The 23,877-nt window shown below is 32.4% G+C and overlaps 1 protein-coding gene across 2 annotated transcripts in view; it reads right to left on the minus strand.

Moving 5' to 3' along the window:
* Nucleotides 1–23,877, minus strand: part of LOC126890406 (microfibril-associated glycoprotein 4-like) — a 214,652-nt gene that overhangs the window by 22,983 nt on the left and 167,792 nt on the right. For both annotated transcript variants that reach the window (XM_050659310.1, XM_050659309.1), the window contains exon 2: nucleotides 9,035–9,158. In XM_050659310.1, the coding sequence (XP_050515267.1) occupies nucleotides 9,035–9,158 (124 nt within the window). The remainder of the gene's footprint in view (nucleotides 1–9,034; nucleotides 9,159–23,877) is intronic.

Genomic DNA, 23,877 nt, shown 5'->3' on the forward strand with positions numbered 1-23,877 from the left:
GTTTAAACAATTTTTTTAGACAAATTCACAAAAATAATTTTTTCACTTCGAACAATTTTTTTTAGATCATTTGAGTTATTCTGAGCAAAAAAAGATATTTTGTGATTTTTCTCTAAAATTAATTGTTGTCGAGTTATACGCGATTTAAAATTTGAAAAATGCAAAAATACCCATTTTCAAGGCTTAATAACTCGGTTAAAATCCATTATTATGAAAGTCAGAAAGTGACCAAATCAAAGTTTATAGCCCCCTATACAAGATCCAGCAGAAATTTTTGTCACTATTTTATTACTAAGCTTTATCTTTAATTATTAACAATGAGCGCTAAGTGCGTATTAGGCGGCCGACAATGGTGAGTGCTAAAGAGATGCACCAATTGGGCCGTCCAATGGTGAATCTCACTCGCACTCACATTGACGGCCGCCTCAATACGCGCTTAGCGCTCATTGTTGATAATTAGAAATAATATCTCATTAATGAAATAATGACAAAAAATTCTTCAGGATCTTATAGAGGTAGCTTTAATCTTTGATTTTTTTTAGTTTCTGACTTTCATAATATACAGTGAGCACGTAAAGGTTGGAATAAATTCATTTTCTCGCGAATGGACGATTTTAGAAAGAAATCCCGAAACAGGTCAATTTTTATTTTTAACTTACGACTTTTTGGCATATATACCATACTAGTGACGTCACCCATCTGGGCGTGATGACGTCATCGATGATTTTTTTAAATGGGAATAGGGGCCTTGTGATAGCTCATTTGAAAGGTAATTCAATTCTCTATTCAATAATATAACTAATAACATAATTTTTTATACAGGTGCCCAATTTTTTTTATTTTTTTGATTAAATTTACTGACATAAAAAGAAGAATGCAAGTAATTTATTTAATTCAAAATACATTTTACTGCTCTCATAAAACAGAATAAAATGTTTATTTGAAAAATAATCATTGCTTTTCGCTTAAATTAAATGTTCAAACTGTCAAGAGGAAGGTGGGTGGCTGCTTTAATACTGAATTTAAGCAAAAAACAATATTTTTATTTGTCAAATACACATTATTTCCTGTTTTCTGATAGGAGTAAAAAGTATTATGAGTGAAATAAATTACACACATTCTTCTTTTTGTCAAAAAATTTAATTCAAAAAAAATATTTTTTGGACACCCTGTATAAATAATAATGTTAATGTTTATATTACTGAATAGAAAATTGAATTACCTTTTAAATGAGCTATCACGTGACCCCTATTCTCATTTAAAAAAACGTAGATGACGTCATCACGCCCAGACGGGTGACGTCACTAGTATGATATATATGCCAAAAAGGCGCAATATAAAAATAAAAATGGACCTGTTTCGGGATTTTTTTTTTCCAAAATCGTCAATTCTCGAGAAAATGAATTTATTCCAACCTTTACGTGCTCACTGTATAATATCGTATAACTTTTTGCTTTTCGGACAGTTCCGGCGCCAATTACATATTTAACCCTGTTTCAAGTAACTAATGTCGATGTACACTAGCCCAGGGGGCCCGACGGCTTAACGTGCTCTCCGAGGCACGGTGAGTGGGCTCGTGTCATTATTGGAAATGAAAATGGTTTGTCTTTGGCAGGGCTCGAACCCACGTGCACTGGCGTATGAGGCCAGCGATTTTGCCGTTACTCCACGGCCGCTCGCTTAATATTTTCAAAGTTATATAAATTTAAAAAAAAAATTATTACTTAAATGGAGCGACGGATAAAACGGAACGGCGGATAAATGAAGGGCGGATAACCGAGACTCTACTGTATATTCTGTTCTGTATGATCCGCAAGAAAAGCTTTAGAATGTTATTTAATAGACTTATAAGGCGGAAGTCCTGGCATAATTTGGCATTATTCTTTTTAGGTAGTGGTATGAAGACTGATTCAAGCCATGTTTTAGGGATAGTCCCTGTATTGTAAACATTATTAAATAGTCCAAGAAGAAGGTCTAAGTTTTCTCGTTGATTAACTTCAACAGCTCAGCTGGTTTTTCATCCTACAGATTTGTTGTTTTTTAGTTGACGTAAAACATATTTCAGTTCGGACTTCAGTATTGGAAGACCTTCATCGTTTTCGGTATTTAATGTAGGAGGTTCTCTGATGTGATAGAAGAGTTTCTTTATATAGTCTTCCCACATGTTTATTTGTTCTTCAGGGCTTGAAATCAGTTTGCCTTGATTAGATTATTTAGTCCTTGTAAATATGTTGTGCATGTGAATTCCTGAGTTTCTTATACAGATGGAAGTCATCATGTTTTTTATATAAGTTTTCGATTTCTTCACATTGTTCTGTTATCCATTTTTTTTGCAATTTTTATTTTTTGTTTAATGGTTCTATTTAATGCTTTGTACATTGCTTTGTGCTGTTTGAATTTTCTTCTTTTATCCATTAAATCCAATATTTCCTCTGTCATCCATCTTTGCTTCCGTGGTTGCTGTTTTGTGAGCATTTCAGTTGCCGTTGCAAGGGCGAGTCGGATTTCCTCCCGAAGGCGAAAGTTAAGGATGTTTAATTATATGAAAGTGTGCTAAAAAACAATGCGAAAAATTAAAAGCCATTTAAAATACATTGTTACTTCAGACACACTTTAAGCCCTTCATGTACTGCTATCTATATTTACAATTTTCACACAATAAAACCTTTACTTACATAATATGAGATAAAGTAGATAAAAATTATTTTTTTAAATTTAACAAAAATTGGTTAAACAATTTGTCGACCGCGGTACCGCGTGACACCCTGTGTATTTGTTATAAGGATTGTTATACGGATGTATTTCTTTGAGTAAGTTTGTGCAAAAAGTCGAATCAGAATAATTAACCTAACGGGGACGACGTTACAGACTCTACTAATAAGTAGTTAAAACGGTCAAGCAAGACAAAGAAACGCACACTCATCAAAAATGCACTTGAGATTCTCGTATAATCAACATTTACTGAATCGATCCAGGAAGAGTCAACTCCAACTAGTACAAGTTGATTTAAATTTTTAAAATCAACTTTTACTGCTCGTTTCAGTTGAAGTTGACTCCAACTAGTTGGAGTCGACTCTAACTGAGAATCAACTTGAACTGTAACATATACACATACCTTTCTAGTAATTTTATTTATCATGGAATCAGATTCCAGTTATAAATCCCAATTGGCTTACTGAGAAGAAACGCCAAGTATTCGCTGATGCAGAATAAGGTTTATAACAAACAACTAAGTGTATTTAAAAAAATAAATAAATAAACAAATCCGCTGTTTTTAAGTGATGTTATAACTTGATGCGCGGGTAGTTAAAGGTTAATGTTAACAAAAAATTAAATATAAATACTTTGAGGTTTTACAATTTGACAATTCACTTTTTACCTACTACCCAGGGTAGTTTATAATCAATGCTGCAGTGCCTTAACAAATTTAAAGCACTAGTGCTTTAAAGTAGCATTTTTAACGCTCCTATTAAATGCTAAAAATTGAATTTTTAACACGGTTGCAGAAAAATTACTTTTAAACCACTGATTTTCAGAAGAAACGCAAAAACACTCCAAATAATACTTGAAGGGGGAGACACTATGTCATATTTAAGCATGCCGGGAAAGGCACCCTCTCAACCATTGTATCATCCCTTATTTTTTTTTTAATTACTTCCACCTTTTTATTTTATCTTTGGATTCTCCTTTTTGTACCGATTTCAAAAATGTGGAACACATGATGCTTAAAGTGATTAGTTTATGAGAAAAATAGATAAAAAAGCAAGAAAACTGGATTGAAAAAATTATTTTTAACAAATTTATTACATACAAACATTTAGACTGAACCCCTAAGGAAAAAATTTCATGTAGCTGGCTGTATACCATTAATTACAAAAATTTAAGGAAAAAATCTTCTGCGTAAAAGGTATATTAATTTAAAAAAAAACCCAAAAAGGGCTACAAATACAAAACAGAACGTTTTCGCTCTAAAGAGAGCATCATCAGTGTTCTTTGCAAGCTCTACATGCTAAGCCACCAAAAATACATGGGTTAAAACCCTTAAATGTCGACCAAAAGTCTTACATTGACATGTATACTAAATTCTGGCGATGGATGAAATTTAGAGAGAGATAACTCAAAGCATTATACTATGATTATTCCACGAAGGATGTGGGTGGTTGAGTCGAAATTTTGAATAGTTATTGTAAAAATTTTGAATAATTGTTGTTAAAATTTTTGGTAGTGAAATATGCATTCTCAATATTAAAATAAAATTGTTAAAAAAATAATTTTTATTCAATCCAGTTTTCTTGCCTTTGTGTTTATTTTTCTCACAAACTTATTACTTTAAGCAAAAAGTGTTATACATTTTTGAAATCAGTTCAAAGAGGAAAATCCAAATATCAAATAAAACAAGGTGGAAGTAATTAAAAAAAAATTAGGGATGATACGGGGTGAGAGGGTGCCTTTACCGGCAAGCTTAAATGTGGCATAATATATATAATATCCCTTCAAGGACTATTTGACGTGTTTTTGGGCCTGTTCTAAAAATCAGTGGTTAAAAAGTTATTTAAGGTGGATAGTTTTATCTGAAAACACTGTATATAAAATTAATAATGTGCAAACAATATACGTACAGGAATATTGACCTCTCGTCTACTTAATGACGTATTCTAAATCAAATAAAAGCAAACCTAATTCTATGACCTTCTCTGTCTCTTCTTTCATTGGTCAGTTTAAATTTGCAAATCGTAAAAAAATATTTAAAAAAATGCATTATTTACATCTAAATCAGACTGAATAAAAAAGATTAAAACAAAAACGGGTAACTGTCATCAATTGAACTTTCTCTTGATTTTTCATTGTAAAGTGTTATTATTTTATATTATGATGGTTTACCCAAAATGCATTGAAATTGAAAATATCCAATGTAAAATTTTAGCGGCGTTTTGCTAACGGATCGTGTAGTCTTGATAAGTCAGTTGAGGCAAATTCCTAAGCGGCGTGTTTTCTTGTCACATAAAAGGAAAAAGAAGAGAAAAACACTACCAATTCTAATTCGGAATACTAAAAGACTTTTGAAATATAATTTACACATTTTAGTAATATTTGGCTAATTTTAAGCTATTTAGTATAAGGTTTCACTTAGTGAAACCAGAAATATAAACATGAATGGACTTAACATTAAAAAAGCACCGGGATATGATCTTATCACAGGAAAGTGCTTTAGGAATCTACACCCAAATGCTTTAAATTAGTAACATATATCTCCAAATTAGGGTACTACCCAAAGATCTGGAAAGTAGCACAAATAATAATGATCCCCAAACCAGGCAAAAATTAAAAGAAGTTACCTCCTATCCACCTATTAGCTTGCTACCAACTATCCTCAAAATGTTCAAGTCAATAACAGAAATGATGCACTTAATTCCAGACTATCAATTTGGATACCGAAACAAGCATGTTACCATCGAACAAGTACATAGAATAAGTAACAAGATTAACGATGACTTCCAAAAAAAAACATTATTCTGCTGCCTTTATTAATATGTCACAAGCATTCGACAAAGTTTGGCATATTGGATTCTTCCACAAAATTAAGAAGGTACTCCCATATCCCCACTTCTTGTTACTAAAATCATACCTAACTAATAGACACTTCCTTGTCAGACAAAACCAAGAATACTCTTTTCTGAACGCCATAAAATCAGGGGTACCACAGGGCAGTGTACTCGGACCTATCGTGTATTGTTATACACAAGTAATCTTCATACTACACCGATGGTTACAATAGCCACATTTGCGGACGATACAGCTGCTCTCTCTTCACACGAAGAGCCAAAGATGGCATCAAGACAAGTTTTTTTTGAAAAATGGCTTTGGCAGAGCCAATTAGCCAGACTTGTTTCTGATTGATTGCAGATTCATAGTCATAAATTTCTTATAACATAAGTACATTCTACAATTTTATTTTTATAAATACATTGGTACATTGTTTAGCTTTTTTTTATTTTGTTTTTTTTTAATTATTTTACTGTTTTTTTTTTTAATATATATTTTAATTTGTGCGAAACACTTTTTTTACTTCTTTTTTTTTTCTCTTCTTTTTATTTTTGTTCTTTTTTTTTCTTTTTTTTGTTTATTATTTTTTTTTGTTATTATTTTATTTTGTGTTTTTTTTAATATTATTTTTTTTTAATTTTTTCAAACCACATTAACAAATTATGCCTATTTATTACATATTACGTTTACAACTTGTATTTACATAATTTAACATGTTTATAAATGAGATGAAGAATTTCCATATCATTTGTAAATATTAAAGTATTTAGGTTTATTGGGAAAAAACATTTTAAATCTTTTAATTCCTTATAAAGGTCGTTTATGTTATTTATGTTTAAATGACATTCTAATATGACATGTGTTAGATCTCCGATTTTGCCACAAGTACAATTGGGAGTATCTGCCAAGCCGATTCTATGCATGTAAGATGGAGTAAGAGCATGATTGGCTCTCAACCGATTAATGGTCTTTATAAAATGTCTGTTATATTCTGTGTAAAACCATCTTTTTGAGAATATCCTAGGGTTACAATGAGCAAAATTTGAGCCAGTATTACATTCTCTGTAATGCAATTGCCAATTACTTTTAAGTTTTTGTCTGCTAAAAGTATCAATATCTGAAGCTGGAATTAAATTTTTGTTTATTTTTTCTCCGATCACATAAGCTGATTTAGTAAAATTGTCAACTATTTCATTGCCTTTTATTCCCGAATGACCCTTAATCCAAGCAATTGTTACATTTACTCCTAATTGTATAATTTCAAACAGAGTTTTAAGAATATTCAATTCAATGTGGTTTATGTGTTTGACTGTTTGAATGTTACTCAATCTGTCCACCACGCTTTTACTGTCAGTAAAAATATAACAGAATTGCTAGTTGGATTCAGTAGTACATACTGAACAGCAAACATTACTGCTATCATTTCTGCTGTGTATATTGAGCATTCAATAGGTAGGCTATATTGATGATGGTAATTTTTATTTTCGTGGAATACTGCACAGCCCGTTCCATTTGCGTCTTTTGACCCATCGGTAAATATGTACTCAAAATTTAACCATTTTTCTCTAATAAGTATATCAAACATATTTGGCGGTAAATGTGAGTTTAAATAACATGTTTTAACCTTGTTAGAAAATAATGTTTTTTTCATTGCACTGTAGTAAGGCGGAATTTGGCTTTTATAGATAACTTCACTGTACTTTACCGTACTTAGATAACTTTCTACCAAAGGTATAGATTTTTTAGTTCTCCAGTACCTATGAGTGAGGTCTAAAACTGATAGCTCATGTAGATCTTGAAGGTAATTACATTTTTTGGACAAAATTCGAGTTGTAAATTTATCACTGAGAAATTGGCGGCGTAAAGGCAATGGAGGTTCCACTGCTTCATTTTCCATTGTTTGGACTGGAGTGGATTTTAAATAGCCTAGGCATAATCTTAAGCATTTATTGTTTTGAATTTAAAGTTTATTTAAAAGTGTATTGGTCGCTGATCCAAACAAATGACAGCTGTAGTCGAAAATGGGTCTGATCATGTTACGGTAAAACATCAAAGCAATATTTGGGTCTGCTCCCCAATTTGTTTTACAGAAAGCTCTTAAAATATTTATTGAGTTTTCTAATTTTTTAACAATATGATGAATGTGATCTTTCCATGACAATTTCCTGTCTAGATAGGTACCAAGATAATTAACACAGCTTTTAATTGGAAAATTAAATTTTCCAACGTTAAGATTGCCTTGTGGAACTCTACGCTTTTTTGTAAAGTAACACACCTCAGTTTTTGTATCAGAAATTGATAATCCTACTTCTTCATAGCACTGATTTACGATTTGTAATGCGACTTTTAAATTATCCTCACATCTACTTAACAATTTTCCTTCTGTATATAAAACAACATCATCAGCATATTGAAGAATTTTTGTAATGTTGGGTATACTTACTTCAAGATCTATGTTGTACAGGATGTATAAAATCGGGCTTAAAATACTCCCCTGTGGCAATCCAATATTAGTTAGTCGAGGATATGAAAATTCATCATTATTAATTTTTAAATAAGTTAATCTGTTGGAATATAAATACAAGTTTAAATATCAAGACAAGTTTAAATCTGCCTTAGCAAAATACAAAAATGGCTGTCGAAATGGCGCATGAAAGCAAATGAACTAAAATCTACACATGTAACATTTAAACTCCGTAAAGAAACTTGCCTACCAGTACAAATTAACAACAACAATTTATCTCAAGTCGAAGATGCAAAATACTTGGGAATCCACCTAGACAGAAGACTAACATGGCGAAAACATATTTTCACTAAACGCAAACAGTTAGGACTAAAGCTGAGCCGTCTATACTGGATCATCGGCAGAAACTCTAAGTTGTTTCTAAAAAACAAATTACTGGTCTACAAAGCCATTATAAAGCCCATTTTTACCTACGGTATCCAGCTCTGGGGAACAGCTTCTAATAGCAACATAAATATAATACAGAGGTTCGAAAACAAGACGATAAGGCTGATTCTTGATGCTCCGTACTACATACCCAACTCAGTGATCCAACGAGACTTAGCAATTCCAACAGTGCAAGAAGTAGTAAGTGAATATAGTGCAACATATCGCGAAAGAGCGTCTGTACATCCTAACGAGTTAGCCAAGCCGTTGTTTGAACACTTTCATAAAGAAAGAAGATTAAAAAAATTCAAACCAAGAGACTTAATTAATAGATTTGAGTAATTTGTAATATAGATATTTTTGTAAATAGTAAAATATTGTAAATAATAAATAGTAGAAGTAATGCTATAAATTTAGCAAGAGCTACATTATAAATCTGTACATGTCATAATTATTTGTCAACAAAAACGCTTATTGTCTATATTGATAAATTGCTGAAAAAAGGAGTTAAAAACAAAGTATCAGGAGGGAAATTTTCGCAGGGTGTGTACTTATGTAAAAAACGTGGCGCGTGTAACGACGGGTGCATTGTCAACTTACTAGCCAATTCAATTGCGTTTCGTTTAAACATGACATGTCTTCCATATTCTTCAATTTCATCTAATTGATCCAAAAGGGTATTTCGGAGGAAATTATTTGGTTCGGCAATAATTCCATTTGTCCACTAAAATAAAATGTGCTTTGCATTAAAAAAATGTTTCTATGCTAATGGGTTTTTTGGGTTCTATACTTAAGACATTATAAATACAAAAATTCCCGTCACAGTTCGGAGGATAATTTTAGTTATTAACAAATTAGGGCCAAAAAATGGCAGTTTTTCCGTTTAAATCGCTACAGGTAAAAATAGAGTAACTAATGCCTGGTTGCACCAAGAGATCTTAAGCTCCAGCTTAGCTAAGCTCTACTTATAGATGGGGCCTCCTTGAGTATTACTTACGTTGCACCATAATTTTAGATTCTTACCTTATTATCAATTATATCTATTATTATATTATGGTATTCTTAATGTGATATATTATAATTATATTATATTAATTCTTATGATATTCTCGACTTAAGCTTAAGATCTGTTGGTGCAACCGGGCATAAATATCTTATTTAAAGTATTTGTCTTTTAGTAAATAAGCAAAGGTTTAAAATGCTGTTTTTGAATTTTGGTAAAATCATTTGTTGCTGAAATTATAAAATAAAACTAAAATTTCGAAAATCTAAAATTTGCTATTACTTTTCCAAAAATAAGCTTAAGACTTTGATAATGAATGAATAGTAGAGGCAAACAGTCCATATAATACACACAAAATTTCAAGACGATTCGTCAATAAGTTTAAATTTTATTCAATTTGTTTTTCCCACTGATAAACAATTTGCAATGTTATTGCTCAGAAAATAATAGTGTTACAGCAATTCTATGGAAACAAAAGAAGAATACTTATGTTTTCAACGTATTTAAAAAAAAATAAAAAAAGTAATTTTTACTACTCCGAAAACATTTTAATAAATTAGTCATTTATGGCTTATAAATAATTTGAATAACTTTGTTAATACGAACTGTAGATTAAATCTACTTTGTGATTTAAAAATCTGATAATTTTACAAGAATGTCTGAAAAAAAAATTTGCCTAGGTTAGTTAGGCTCAAAGTTAGCCAGTTTTTTTATAGAATTCACAGCTACATCTATAAATATAGTACTTGGAAAAATCAGAATAGAGCTACAAAGAAACAGGAAAGAAGACCCTGTTGAATGTGAGACAAGAATAAAGGTAGAACAGCTACGAGACTTGTCAACACGAGATCTATACCAGAGAAGATTGCAAAAAGTAGTGAATGAAAACTACATTACACCGGATGAAGACATAGAAGAAAGTTGGAGGAAGATCAGAGATAATATCAAAATGGCAGCAACGGAAGCACTTGGAGAACGTAAGATAAGTAAACATATACGAAAGAAAAGGAGAACTCCATGGTTCTGTGAAGAAATAAAAATAAAATTCCAAGAAAAAAAGAAAATCTACCTAGAATACAAGTCCAAAAGAACGAGACAAACATATGAAGAATATAAGAGAGTACGAAATGAATTAAACTCAATAGTAAGAAGGAAGAAAACAGAACATTGGGAAGCATTTTCAAAAGAGATGGAGCACGACTTTTATGGGATGCAAAAGGAAATCTGGAAAATGATAACAGGTCAAAGAGCAGAGATGAAGGAATTGATAGAAGTAAAATATATTGCTACAAATACATGGACAACTTACCTAAAAAACCTTTATCAAACAGCTAACCACAAAGAACTGGAAACACCACGATTAGAATCGGGGAGGAAATAGCAATTAAAGAGGAAGATATAAAGAACGCCTTAATAAAGGTGAAAAATCGAAAAGCTCCTGGGAAAGATGAAATAGCTAATGAAATTTTAAAATACGGAGGGGATAGACTTCACAAAGAACTGAATATCTATATAAGTACAATAATAAATACAGGAAGAATTCCAGAAGAATGGAGAACCACTCAAATGATAGAGTTATTTAAGAAAGGTGATAGGGCAGACCCCAGTAACTATAGAGGGATAAATTTACTGAGCACTATTATACTGAAACTCACAACAAAAATATTTATGGAGAAAATAATGGCGTGCATAAATATATCGGATGAACAACAAGGATTTAGAAGTGGAAGATCATGTAACGACGCAGTTTTTGTGATAAGGCAAATAGCGGAGAAATCATTAGAATATAACAAACCAGCCTTTCTCTGTTTCATAGACCTAGAAAAAGCGTTTGATAGAATCCAATTAAAAGATGACATACACCTTCTATATGAGAAAAATTTACCACTGGATATCATAAAACTGATAGAAAACATATATGTAAGAAATAAAATAGAAATTAAAGTCAATGGAATAATAACAGAACCCATAGAAACAAACACAGGAGTCAGGCAAGGAGATTCACTAAGCCCTCTACTGTTTAACATAATATTGGATACAATAATAAAACAAGTGAAGAAAAAAAAAGAGGGTACAAAATGGGCAATAGAGAGATAAAAATACTCTGTTACGCTGATGACACCGTGTTAGTAGCAGAGTGCGAAGACGACCTACAAAGATTATTGCACGGGTTCAACATTAACGCAAAAGAAATGAATATGAAAATATCAGCCCAAAAAAAAAGCTTAGTAATTGCCAAAGAACCAATTAGATGCAAATTGGAGTTAGACAATCAAATTATACAACAAGTAATGACTTTCAAATATCTGGGAATTAATCTATCAGCCGACAACAATATCGAAGAAGAGGTAAAAGACCAAATAATTAAAGCCAGTAGAGCGGCCGGATGCCTAAACGACACAATTTGGAAAAACAAACACCTAAGGTTGGAAACAAAGGCCCGAATATATAAGTCAGTTATTAGGCCAGTTATGACTTACACGGCCGAAACAAGACCAGATACAAGCAAACCACGAAGACATCTGGAAACCAACGAAATTAAGATCTTAAGAAGGATTGCTGGAAAAGGACTACAGGATAAGGTAAGAAGTGAGGAAATCAGACGCATATGTGGAGTAGACAATATAAATACCTGAGTAAAGAACAGAAAAGAAGAGTGGAATGAGCACATAAGCAGGATGTCTGAATCAAGGATAGTAAGAATAGCCAGGGACAAGTCACCGTTAGGCAGGAGAAGTATATATTAGGGTGGATCGAAAAACGGGTTTTTTCTGTTATACAATTCTAATAGCACGAAAAACTTGCGCATAGACTTCATTATAAAGGGAAAAATAATAAAAAAATTTTTTTTTCAAATTTGAAATCGCGCAGAAGGCCTAAAGTTACAAAAAAAGACAAAATACCGGTAATTTTCAAAAACACGTAAAATTACAAAAAAAAAAGTCTGTTTTCGTTCTAATAGTGAAAAAAGTGTTGTCAAGAGTGTCCTTAATGCATACAAAGAATAATTAGACCTGTTCCCGTTTATCTGAATTCGCGCAAAAAGCCTAAATTTGCGGGTTGTTTCGTAAAATAACGATATTGCATTATTTTTGACGATTTTTAGACATATTCCAAAACCAAACCATTTGTATTTTTAATTTATAATAGTGTGAAAACCATTCAAAATTGTTTTCCTAATCCATAAAAAAAACTTTCAGACCTGATATTCCTTAACTGTATTCGCGCAAAAGAATAACGCTTACTCCCCTTCGCCGGCACCGAGTGGACTCGCCCACGCGTAGTTGAACTCGCACACGTTACTACTTTGCTAGTGCTACTAGTGCAATCAACCAGTGTTGTATTAACAGTGTGACAAAGTGGAAGTGTATTTCGTAGTTTTAAAATGGCGTCTCCAAAAACTTCGCGTGTTACAAGACAGTCTATTGCGTGCCCTATCATCGGCGTACCCAAAGAACTAAGTGGATTCTCGTTGCCCACATACGAGGATATGCTGCTCTGTTGCTTAGATGAGAAGTATAAACGTTCTTTGTTATTTAGCCCTAAGAATAAGAAAGAGTTAGGATTTGTAGCTGTGGCCGAGTCCGTAGGAACGCAAATAGTTGAGATTTATAATAAGACCAGTTTCATTCAGCGGTCCAATTGGAAAACAACTCCCTGGCTTTGAGAAACTCCCTGTTGTAGATTTTGAGCCGATCCAATCAGAAGAAGTCATTGATATCACTAAAACCGATCTGAGTAAAGATGAGCAGTATCTCCTAGACATTGTCAGAGCGGTCAACACAGGAATCTGTAATCCAGAATTGGCTGCTAAGAATCCTGGACGCATCAGTCACTCTCGTTGGCTAACCTGTGCTAACCGGGTTTTAAGATTGTATGTCTCCCAAACTACTCCCACAATTGAGTTACAGACTCTTGCAAATTAGATAGTGAAGACATATGCACCTGTTTGGTTTGATATAAAGAAAAACTGCACTGTGAAAGATGGACCGAGGCATATTTTGAAGGTAGTTAAAACAACCAGACATCTACCGGACAATATCAAGAAAATCCTTGATCCAGTAGTTCAAAGGAACGCATTCTTCTGCCACCCTGAAAATATGATGTTGGCTATGATAATGGATGAAAGACCACACATTAGGGAACTTGGCTACAGGAGGATCCTAAAATCCAGAAATGAGCCATCAGCTTAAGGATACGTTAGGGACTTTAAAATACCTTCAATAAATTTTAGTGCAAACGACTATACCGAACTTATTGATTGGTCAATCTGTAAGTTAACACCACCACCACTACTGTCCAAGATACCAACTGCACATATTACTTCTTTATTGAAAGACAAAACTTTACCAGAGTTTAATACCTCAAATTCCCATGCCACACCCAGTCAGTTGAGAGGTGTGTAAAACTGGTTACAGAGGCAACAGAAAAATTGTGCGGGCATGAAAATCGAGATGGTTATATTCGAGCTACTTTAAAATCAAGGCAGCTGATGCCCACATTTAATTCAAAGTCGGAATTTAAAGGGGCTTCTATGTAAATAACCTTTTGCCTACAATAAATACATACATAGTACAGAGTAAATAATTACTGTAAACATTGTAAATAAGATTCACCCTGGTTGGTTGGTTGGGTAGGGTGGGGGTGGGACTCGCCTTGCAGCCACGTCCTCGTCGTGAGTCCTGGGTAATTTCAGCACAGATTAAATGTTGAAATGAGCTGAGAGCTGCAATATGATGTGTTGGCTAATAAATTTGTTTGTAAATCACTTGTTATAGTCTTATTACAAACCTTAATGTGTTAAAAAACACTCAACAGATATGGAAAACCGAGTTTTTACGGGACTGTACAACTTACGTATACTACACTTTAGACCTATTGCGCGAATACAGTTAAGGAGTAACAGGTCCGAAAGTATTTTTTATGGATTAGGAAAACTATTTTGAATAATTTTTACACTATCACAAATTAAAAATACAACTTGTATGGTTTTGGCACATGTTTAAAAATCATCGAAAATAATGAAATATCGTTATTTTACGAAACAACCTGCAACTTTATGCTTTTTGCGCGAATTCAGTTAAACGGGAATGGGTATAATTATCTTTTGTATGCATTAAGGACACTCTTATTAACACTTTTTTCACTATTAGAACGCACACAGATTTTTTTTTGTAATTTTACGTGTTTTTGAAAATTACCGGTATTTTGTCTTTTTTTGTAACTTTAGGCCTTCTGCGCGATTTCAAATTTGAAAAAGAAATGTTTTTATTATTTTTCCCTTTATAATGACGTCTATGCGCAAATTTTCCGTGCTATTAGAATTGTATAATAGAAAAAACCCATTTTTCGATCCACCCTAGTATATATGACACCCAAGGAAAAGATGGAATGATAACTTAGGGGCAGAATGAAAGGCATCGTTGAAGAAAAACAGGCAGTACTGCCTATATAAAAGAAGAAGAAGAAGATCTATAAATATAAAATTCTCCTGAAACAATGTTCGTTATCATACTCCTCCGAAACGGCTTGAGCAATTTTTATGAAAATCTACACGTATATCATGTAAACCCCGAGAATAGGTTGTAATCTATTTTTTATTTTTTATACCCATAAGTTATAAGGGAAGTTGCCCACCTGATATGTTTTTATTCTTTTGAAAAAAATTATCTACCTTAAATTTATATGATGTAGCATTAAAAAATACACACAACCCTCAATTTGCACCTTCTATCACCAACCCCTATCTTTAATAGCCAATTATATATTTACATCTATAAAATTCTCCTCCATAAGTCATAGTGTTAGTTGCCATACTCCTCCGAGACGGCTTGACCGATTTTTGTGAAATTTATATGTATATTCGCTAGGTCTGAGAATCCGTCGTAATCTATTTTTCATATCCCCGGGTAATAAGGGGCGTTCCCCCGCAACATTTTGTAATGGTACCCCTTCGGGATACCTGACGACCTCCCGAAGCAATACAGCCTTAACGAATAGCATGTCCCGACTAGTGGGAATTCATATGAATCCAAACCAAACAAAAAAAGCAAAGAGAAAAGACGAACACGACCAAATGCAAACGAAAAAAGATAACGTTACAGATAAAAACGTGAGTAGGGAAGAACAGAAGCTAGACGGCAAGGTAGACGAAGAAGAGCAGAGAAAATTCGAATTGAAACTATTGAATTGGCATAGCCAGCAGCCAAAAATGAACAAGTCGGGTGCCCAAAAACACTTGACACTGGTAGGGGAAGATATTCTAGGAGAAATCAATAGATAACAAGAAGAAAAAGAGGATGGAGACAAAAGATAGGAAGATTCCTCGGCAGAAATTGTAGAGAATGCGGAGGTAGAAGCCGAAGGAAAAAAAAGGCAAGGGGATGCAGGATGGCAGGGTATGGAAGAAAGCATCCTCGAAACCCTGTTCGATTAGGGGGAAAGAATCGAAATGCAACAAGTAAAAATAAGGAAGGGGGATAGTCTGGAGATTAATGAGAAATTTAAGAAGGAGAAATTAGAGGAGAGTAATAAATACTCTGACGAAACGGATAAAGAGAGGATAAAGAAGAACGGATTATAATGAAGAAGCTACTGGGGGAAATAGACACGATTCGAAATACAACCAGCCTAATTCAACTGTCAAAAGGGGAGAAAGAAGTGATAAAATGCAAGCAATGTCATTTATGAGCAATGTCAATGCGAGCAATGTCAAGATAGAACAAGAAAGGCAGAGGAAGGAGGCAGAAAAAATAATAGGGATCTTAAACAAAGGGGGAGACTCAAAGAAATGGAAAGAAAAAGAATTTGAAAACACGAAGTGGGAACAGGGGGGACAAAATACCGAAAAAAGAAATAAAGGAGGGGGGTAGATAGTGTAATAAAAACATATAGGGAGGAAGTCTTTGAACTCATAGAGGGATGCAAAGAGGAGGATATCGAGTACATCAAAAATTCTAAGAGAAACTCTGTGGCTAGTCAAAAAAACCAGTGGTACACATACGTCGTAAAAATAAAGAGACACGGGATGTATGAGATGGCCGAAAAGGCCATCAAGCAGATAAAAGAAAGGGAGAAGCAACTGGAAATGGTCAGAGTAATCGTCAAAAATGAGATCAACAAAGACGACGTGTGGAAGTCACTGGAATTCGTGAGTCAGAGTCTGGGGAGAATATTACGTAGGAAATTATAGTAAGAGGAAAAGAAATGGATAGAGGGGTGAGAAGCGAACAAGAGGAAGCATCCTAATTAAAACAGGAGGTGAAACTTACACGGACGTGTTAAAAAATGAAGTGAATATAAAGATAGATATCGGAAAGGTAGGAACAAAATAGTACAGATTAAAAAACCGAAGGGGGAGATATTCTTGTAAAGTCCAAAGGGAAGGGTGTCGCGGAAAAATTAAAAATAGAAATTGATACGAGGATGCCTGGTATGAACATAGCCATACGCAAAAAAGAAAATTATTTGGAATAACGGGGTTGGACCTTGGAGTAACAGAGAAAATTTTACATAGCGTCATAACGGCCTTCACGGTTATCCTTACAGATGAAGTAGACATAAAAGCGTTAACAACTAATAGGCACGGGAAACAGCCCAATTAGCACAATAAAAACATTTTAGTTTTATTTAAGGTTTATATAGGTTTTATTGTGGTAAATAAGAAGATGATGGTTTTAAATTTACCTTGTAGATAAACTGCCAGAACTTTAAAACTGTTAAGCATTAATTTGTGACTAGTTTTAAAGTATCTAATAAGAATATCAAATAAGACTAACTATTAATCTTAATAGATAATGTGTCTTATTGTAGCTTTAAAATGGTTTATTCTCAGTTCACTATAAAACTAATCAGTTTTATGAAGAACTTCCGGACTATTTGGTTTTATTAAATTCTAGTTTGTGACATTTAGTTTTATTGCAGTTTTAAAGATTCTCCTAATGTGACTTATAAAACCTATTATTAAAACTACTTGATCTCAAGACTATTATGTCAGTAAATCATATCCCTTAAAACTATTTTTTAGTTTTCTTTAAAGTTGCATTCTTAAAAGCAATTATCAGGCTACATTAAAACCAAACATTCTTAACTGAATCAATTTGGTTATCGTAAAGACTAAACTATGCCTCTTTTTAGAAACAATAAAACTAAACTCATCCCCTCAAACTTCTTTCAAGTCCAAAATGATTGACCATTTGTTTTAGAGTGAATCAGTGGTGTAGTGTGTTGTAAAAAGTGGAAGCACAGTTAGTATGGAAGAAATAAGTCGCAAGTACTTAAAATATAAACGAACTGGTCGGCTTATTTTTCAAAGAATACAACACACACAGCACTACGACGCCTCGATTTTAAGGTTAGATTCACATTAAAACCGAGTGGCTTTATTTACAGCAGCATTAAAACTGAACGGTGTTAATTCCAAGGCAACCTTGCTTTTATCTAGGATATACGCCCTTAAAGAGGTATAAAATAAAACCATTTGATCTTAAAAATTCTCTGTTGATAGACTAAATAGTTTTATTTGGTTTTCGGCCATATTTCTTTCTGGAGATGCTGAAAGACTTGATAGATTACAATATTATAAGGCTTATATCTGGACCTTGGAGGTAAAATACACTATGTCGACATGGCGTTGTTTTGTTGTTATTCTTTTAACTCACTCAGCTCTCCAAGAGCTTTCTAGAGGTATACTACACTTGGTACTAATGACCACGAAAACGAAATTACCAAAAAAATAGAACACTATGTTCAAATAATTTGAGAGATAAAAAGCGCCATGTAAACTTGGGTGTTTTTACCTCACAATTACTAACTGAGTGTTGATCGCAAACAACACTATGTTGACTTAGTGCACTGAGCACCTAGCGGCAAACGGGTCATAGGTAACTATTCTTCTGAACAGAAATAAATCTCTTTGTTTTCATCTATTCTTTTTCTATAGTTACCTAGTTGTTTTTATAAAAATCATGGTTATTAATACATTGTAATAAACAAGCAACCACTATTGTGTACCTTCTCTTAAAAATTGGTGTTTCTATTTCGAATGGTATTATTCTAATTATACATATAGTTTCAAAAGTTATGCATCACTTAAAATTATGCTAAATTTAAAAAAAATATATATATAAAAGAAACAGAAATAACAGCAAGTATTATTAAATATTATTATTTTGTTGAGCCAAAATATGTCAGAAACAAATTGCCAACATTGTTGTTATTTCTGTTTTCTTTCAAGAGTCAGTAAAAACATATTGGTTCATTAATAATAATGTTCTATTTGTGATAAAATATATAAAATTAAATGGACAACCAAACAATATACCTTGTGTCTGGTACATACATAAAACCTATTTAGTATTACAATGGTATTACCTCATAATAAACGTTTTTTTTTAATCCTTTATACTGCGTCTAATAATTTGGCCAGAGACTGTATACTACGGAAAAAACAGAATCTGTTCAGATTGTTATCAAATGTTAGCGTTTAATGAAGCGTTTTAAAGAATTCTTCAACTTACTTTTATTTTTTTATATTACAGCTTCATAATTTTACAACACCATATTTTTCGACAAACTTTTGTAAATTTAAACCAGACTTTTCACTTTCTCAGCTATTATAATATGTTTATTATGTTTCTTAGCGACAACGGTTTCTTATTTTACGACATCCTTTCTTCGTGTTCGCCGACACCAACCCTTATGCAGGTTATTTTTAATAACCTGCTCGTTTTAAATAAATACGAAGTAGTAAAATAGTATTGGGTGTTTCGCAATACTGGGTATTATAAACAAGTACCTATACAAAAATATTTTGGCCGATAGTAACTGGTAAATTTCTATAAAATTGGTTTTAAAAATAATGAGATTATTTGGCCGCGTCCGTATTATATAAATGGCCGATATAGTCTGTTCGCTAAAGTCAGACGCAACTTTCTAGATACTTTAGTCGGTAATTTTGCCAATTTTAGTAAAATTGGCAAAAAATAATTACTAAATAGTTAATAATCACTAAATAGTTAGTAATTTCGCCAATTTTTGCAAAATTGGCAGAAAACAAAAAAATTATCGACTAAAATATGTAGCCAGTTGCGTCTGAGTTTAGCGAACAGACTATAGTACAGGTTGCCAATTTTGACAGGTGGCCGTTAACACAGGTTTTAATATAATAACATTTAATTAGAATAAAAATTTGTTTCATGAGAAGTACCTAGCTATTTTTTTGCGCTTAAATACCTTTAAATTCAATAAATATTTTATAAGTTTAGATCAAACCTATTTATCTCTGATACTGCACTATGTCACTGTAAATTACCATTAATTACAGTAATTAGGACAAATTTTAACGTTTCATTAGTTGGATTGTACAAACTAGTTATATGTTATGATTAAAATATAATCGCATTGTCTTTCAGAGCGAAAGATACCTAATTATGGGATATATAAAATTTTTAAAACATTCAGAGGTAAACTGTACTATGTCACTGTAAATTACCATTAATTACAGTAAGTAGGGCAAATTTTACCGTTTTATTAGTTGGATTGTATAAACTAGTTATATGTTATACAAATTAAAATATGATCACATTGTCTTTAAGAGCGAAAGATACCTAATTATGGGAAATATAAGATTTTTAAAATATTCAAACGGCCCTACTGAAAGGTTGCTTAAAATGACATAGTGTAGTTTACCTCCGAGGTCCAGCTATAAAAATTATAAATAAGCGACTTAAAGACCTAAATTCGATTTATTTTAATATTAAAACATTAAAATTGTAGATAAAATTATTTTTCTTTCAAATTAATGTTTTTCGGATTTATATTGTGTTATTATAATTATTTTTTAATCGCCAAAAGTCAGATCTTTGGGGGGGTTATTTATACCTATTTTTGTTAATATTATCAATAAAATTGGGTGTGCAAGTGTTTTTGTACCTTGACTGTCTGAAATAACCAAGTACTTTTTATTATTTCATGGTTACAAATACGTATCTAACTATAATAACACATGTAAAATTTGTTGGCCTATATGGAATATATGGGTTTAAATAATCATTTAATATGACTTAATATGGTAAATTGCATTTAAAAGTCTCCATTTAAGAAACCTTTTTAAGTTTGCTATAAAACTGCCTGCTCTTAGTGTCTTTTAACATGGTTTTAAAAGCACCTTAACACAAGCTTTAAACCAGTTGCTTAAGAAAACAAAGTTTTAAGAAGGTTTTTTTTTGGTTTTATTGACCTCTTTCAGTGTGGGCCCTTTTATGCTGAAAGCGGTTTTATTACAACCTTGGTTTACTTAAAAACCAACTGGTTTTAATTTTAGTTTTATTCTACAGTTTCAAAGCATCCTTAACCTTTAACTACACGCACTGGCGTATTTTGTACGGGTGGACCACGTACCGGGTGGACCAAAAGTCAGTTAAGCGTTTTGTATATTAATAAAAGCAAAAATAACTGAAATAAAAAACGTTTATTGTTTATTTATTATTGTAAATAAGTAAGTACAAAGAAGTGCATGCTTTACATTTTATGTTCAAAATGTAAACCACCTTTAAATTCCATTCATTTGTGTCTCTTCTCCCTATCCAATCACTAAACTGGTCATTTGGAAACTCACGAACTTGCAATCCGTAATGAGGCGGTGCACCGTCTTGCTGAAAATATCGAATAACTTTTATCTGTGGATTATTTGCAAGGCCCTTCACAGAGCATGATATATTTTCTTGGAGACGCCGCAAACTTGCGCGTGACTTTTTTTGATAGCGTTAACTGATTTTTGGTCCACCCGGTATATTTCAAAATTTAATTTTTGACCTTGTTGATCTATGTAACTTATTACTGGATTGTGCTTTACAATTGGTTTTAGTTTAGTTATAATCGGCGTTCTGAGAAGTTCGTAATTACCAGTTAATTATTTGTTGTATCCGGTGATGTAAAAATATGCCACGATTGTAGTAATAGTACATATTTCGATTGTTTGAAAGTCATTATGGCACAAAATATATTTTTCTTTATAAACAATTCTTTTTCTCATTTAAAAAATCACATTTCAAAAATTTTTTTATTAGAAACTTTATTTTTTTAGGGATCAGATTCCAGTTAGAAATCCCAATTTTCTAACTTAGAAGGAATCCCAAGCATTCGCTGATGCCGAATAAGGTTTATAACAAACAACTAAATGTATTTTTCAAAAAAAATAAACAAAACCCGGTTTTAAGTGTATTCTCTTGTGGCGTACAAAGTACGGCAAGCGTGTATTTATGTTATAACTTGATGCGCGGGTAGTTAAAGGTTAATAAACTTAATAAACCAGTTCGGTGCTACTTTGGAGGTGGCTACTATAGTCGTACGCCTAACAAAAGCCGAGGAACTGAGGAACTATAACACAATCATTATAGGCTGGGTGACTATACAGGGTGTTTCATGAATAATTGTCCATATAGTAACTGAAGAAACCTTAGCACAAAATACAAAGATTTAACTTAAAACACTTAAATAAAATGTGGTTCATTACTGAGTTACAGGGTTCTTTATCTAAAAATTTAAAAACTATTTTTGCTAAGCATTTTAAAACTATTTGACGTATCCTTCTCATACTTTGCAGCAAGTGCGACTACTATACACGGTACTAAATTATGATAAACAAACGTTTCTAGCTACTACCAGAGGCGTACGACAGGGATAGTGAATGGTTGACTCTTCTCAAATTCTACGCCACTGTAGGAATTACTATTTTAGTGCCATTTTTAGATTCTCTAATACTGTCCTAACTTTCACTAACTTTACTTAAAAGTTAAATATGAAACGGCACAGTTATTTTGATTAATTAATGATGAAATTCATATGATTAAAATTAAAAATTATTTGTACCCAGTACTTTAAAATTATTTGTCGTATCCTTATCATACTTGGAAGAACATGTAGGTACTGTACACCCTACTAAACTAAGATAAATAGACGTTTCTATCTACTACCAGAGGCGTACGACAGGGGATAATGGCTGGTTTACCTTTCCCAAATTCTACGCCACTGACGAAATTGCTATTTTATTGTAATTTTTTGATTTTTCAATACCCAATTATGTAAATAATATACTCTTCATTCGTAACGATAAAATGATTAGTTTTTGAGATATTTGAAATTAAAAATGAAGCGACACAATACATTAATCAAAATAACCGTGTCGTTTCATTTTTAAATTCAAAGATCTCTAAAACTAATGACTTAATCGTTACTAATGAAGAGTATATTATTTTCATAGAAAGTATTGGAGAATCCAAAATTGAACTAAAATAGCAATTCCGCCAGTGGCGTAGGATTTGGAAAGGGTCACTTTCTCCCGTCGTACGCCTCTGGTAATAGACAGAAACGTTTGTTTAACATAATTTAGTACTTTGTGCAGTACTTATACTTCCTGCCCAGTATGAAAAAGATAAGTCGAATAGTTTTAAAATGCTGAGCAAAAGTAGTTTTTAAATTTTTAGATAAGACACCCTGTAACTCAGTAAGTAACCACATTGTATTTAAGTGTTTTAGGTTCAATCTTCGTATTTTGTGCAAAGGTTTCTCCAGTTACTATATGGACAATTATTAATGAAACACCCTGTATAATATAGGCTCATAATATTGTATGATGTCGAATATTTTGTAAGCGTTAAGATGTTTTAATTTTTGGATAAAAACGGCGCGTCGTCGCATGAAAAAAACTGAAGATAGATTTTCTGTCACAAATTGAACGAGTACTTCGAAAATGATTTCTAATTTGACATATATCGGTGGCGTACTATTATTTTCTTAAAAAAAATTCAAACCATTACCTGTATGCGCGCCAATCATGAGTATAAAATTCATAGCTCTATTTTAAAAAAGACTCAATAACTACCCCTTCAAATCCACCAAACTTCATTTGCATATCTCAACTGGTTTAAAACCAATAAATAAATCGTCTGTTTCAACACCCCAAAAATTTCAACACCCCCTATCTCGGAAACGAATCATTTACGGACATAGGTTTATAAAACAAACTGTCATTATTTTTTCATGCAGAATTACCCATCCATAATCTTATGAATTGTGCATGTACATATGAGTTTCTTCTAGAAATGAAAATTTGTATGTAGAACGAGGACCTTAATAAAAAGGTAATAATAAAAAATTACCAAACGTCCTATTGTTTTTGACGTCGCCTCACATGCCGATCAACTTAAGTAGTCCAACTTCAATTCAGTAAAGTACGTTAGATAGGTAATATAATGCATTTTTATGCGGAAATCATAGTATTTATGATGTTTTATTATTATTATGGATATTACTGCTATCGCAAATTTTTCATTAAAAATTTTATTGATGCTAAAGTATTTTTTTCAATTTCCACTGGCTTCTGGAAATATAATCTATACCAAAAAAGCTTTTATGTTACTAATTCAATTATTGAAAAATA

The sequence above is a fragment of the Diabrotica virgifera genome, chromosome 8 (assembly GCF_917563875.1).
Source record: "Diabrotica virgifera virgifera chromosome 8, PGI_DIABVI_V3a".
NCBI classification, from domain to species: Eukaryota; Metazoa; Arthropoda; class Insecta; order Coleoptera; family Chrysomelidae; genus Diabrotica; species Diabrotica virgifera.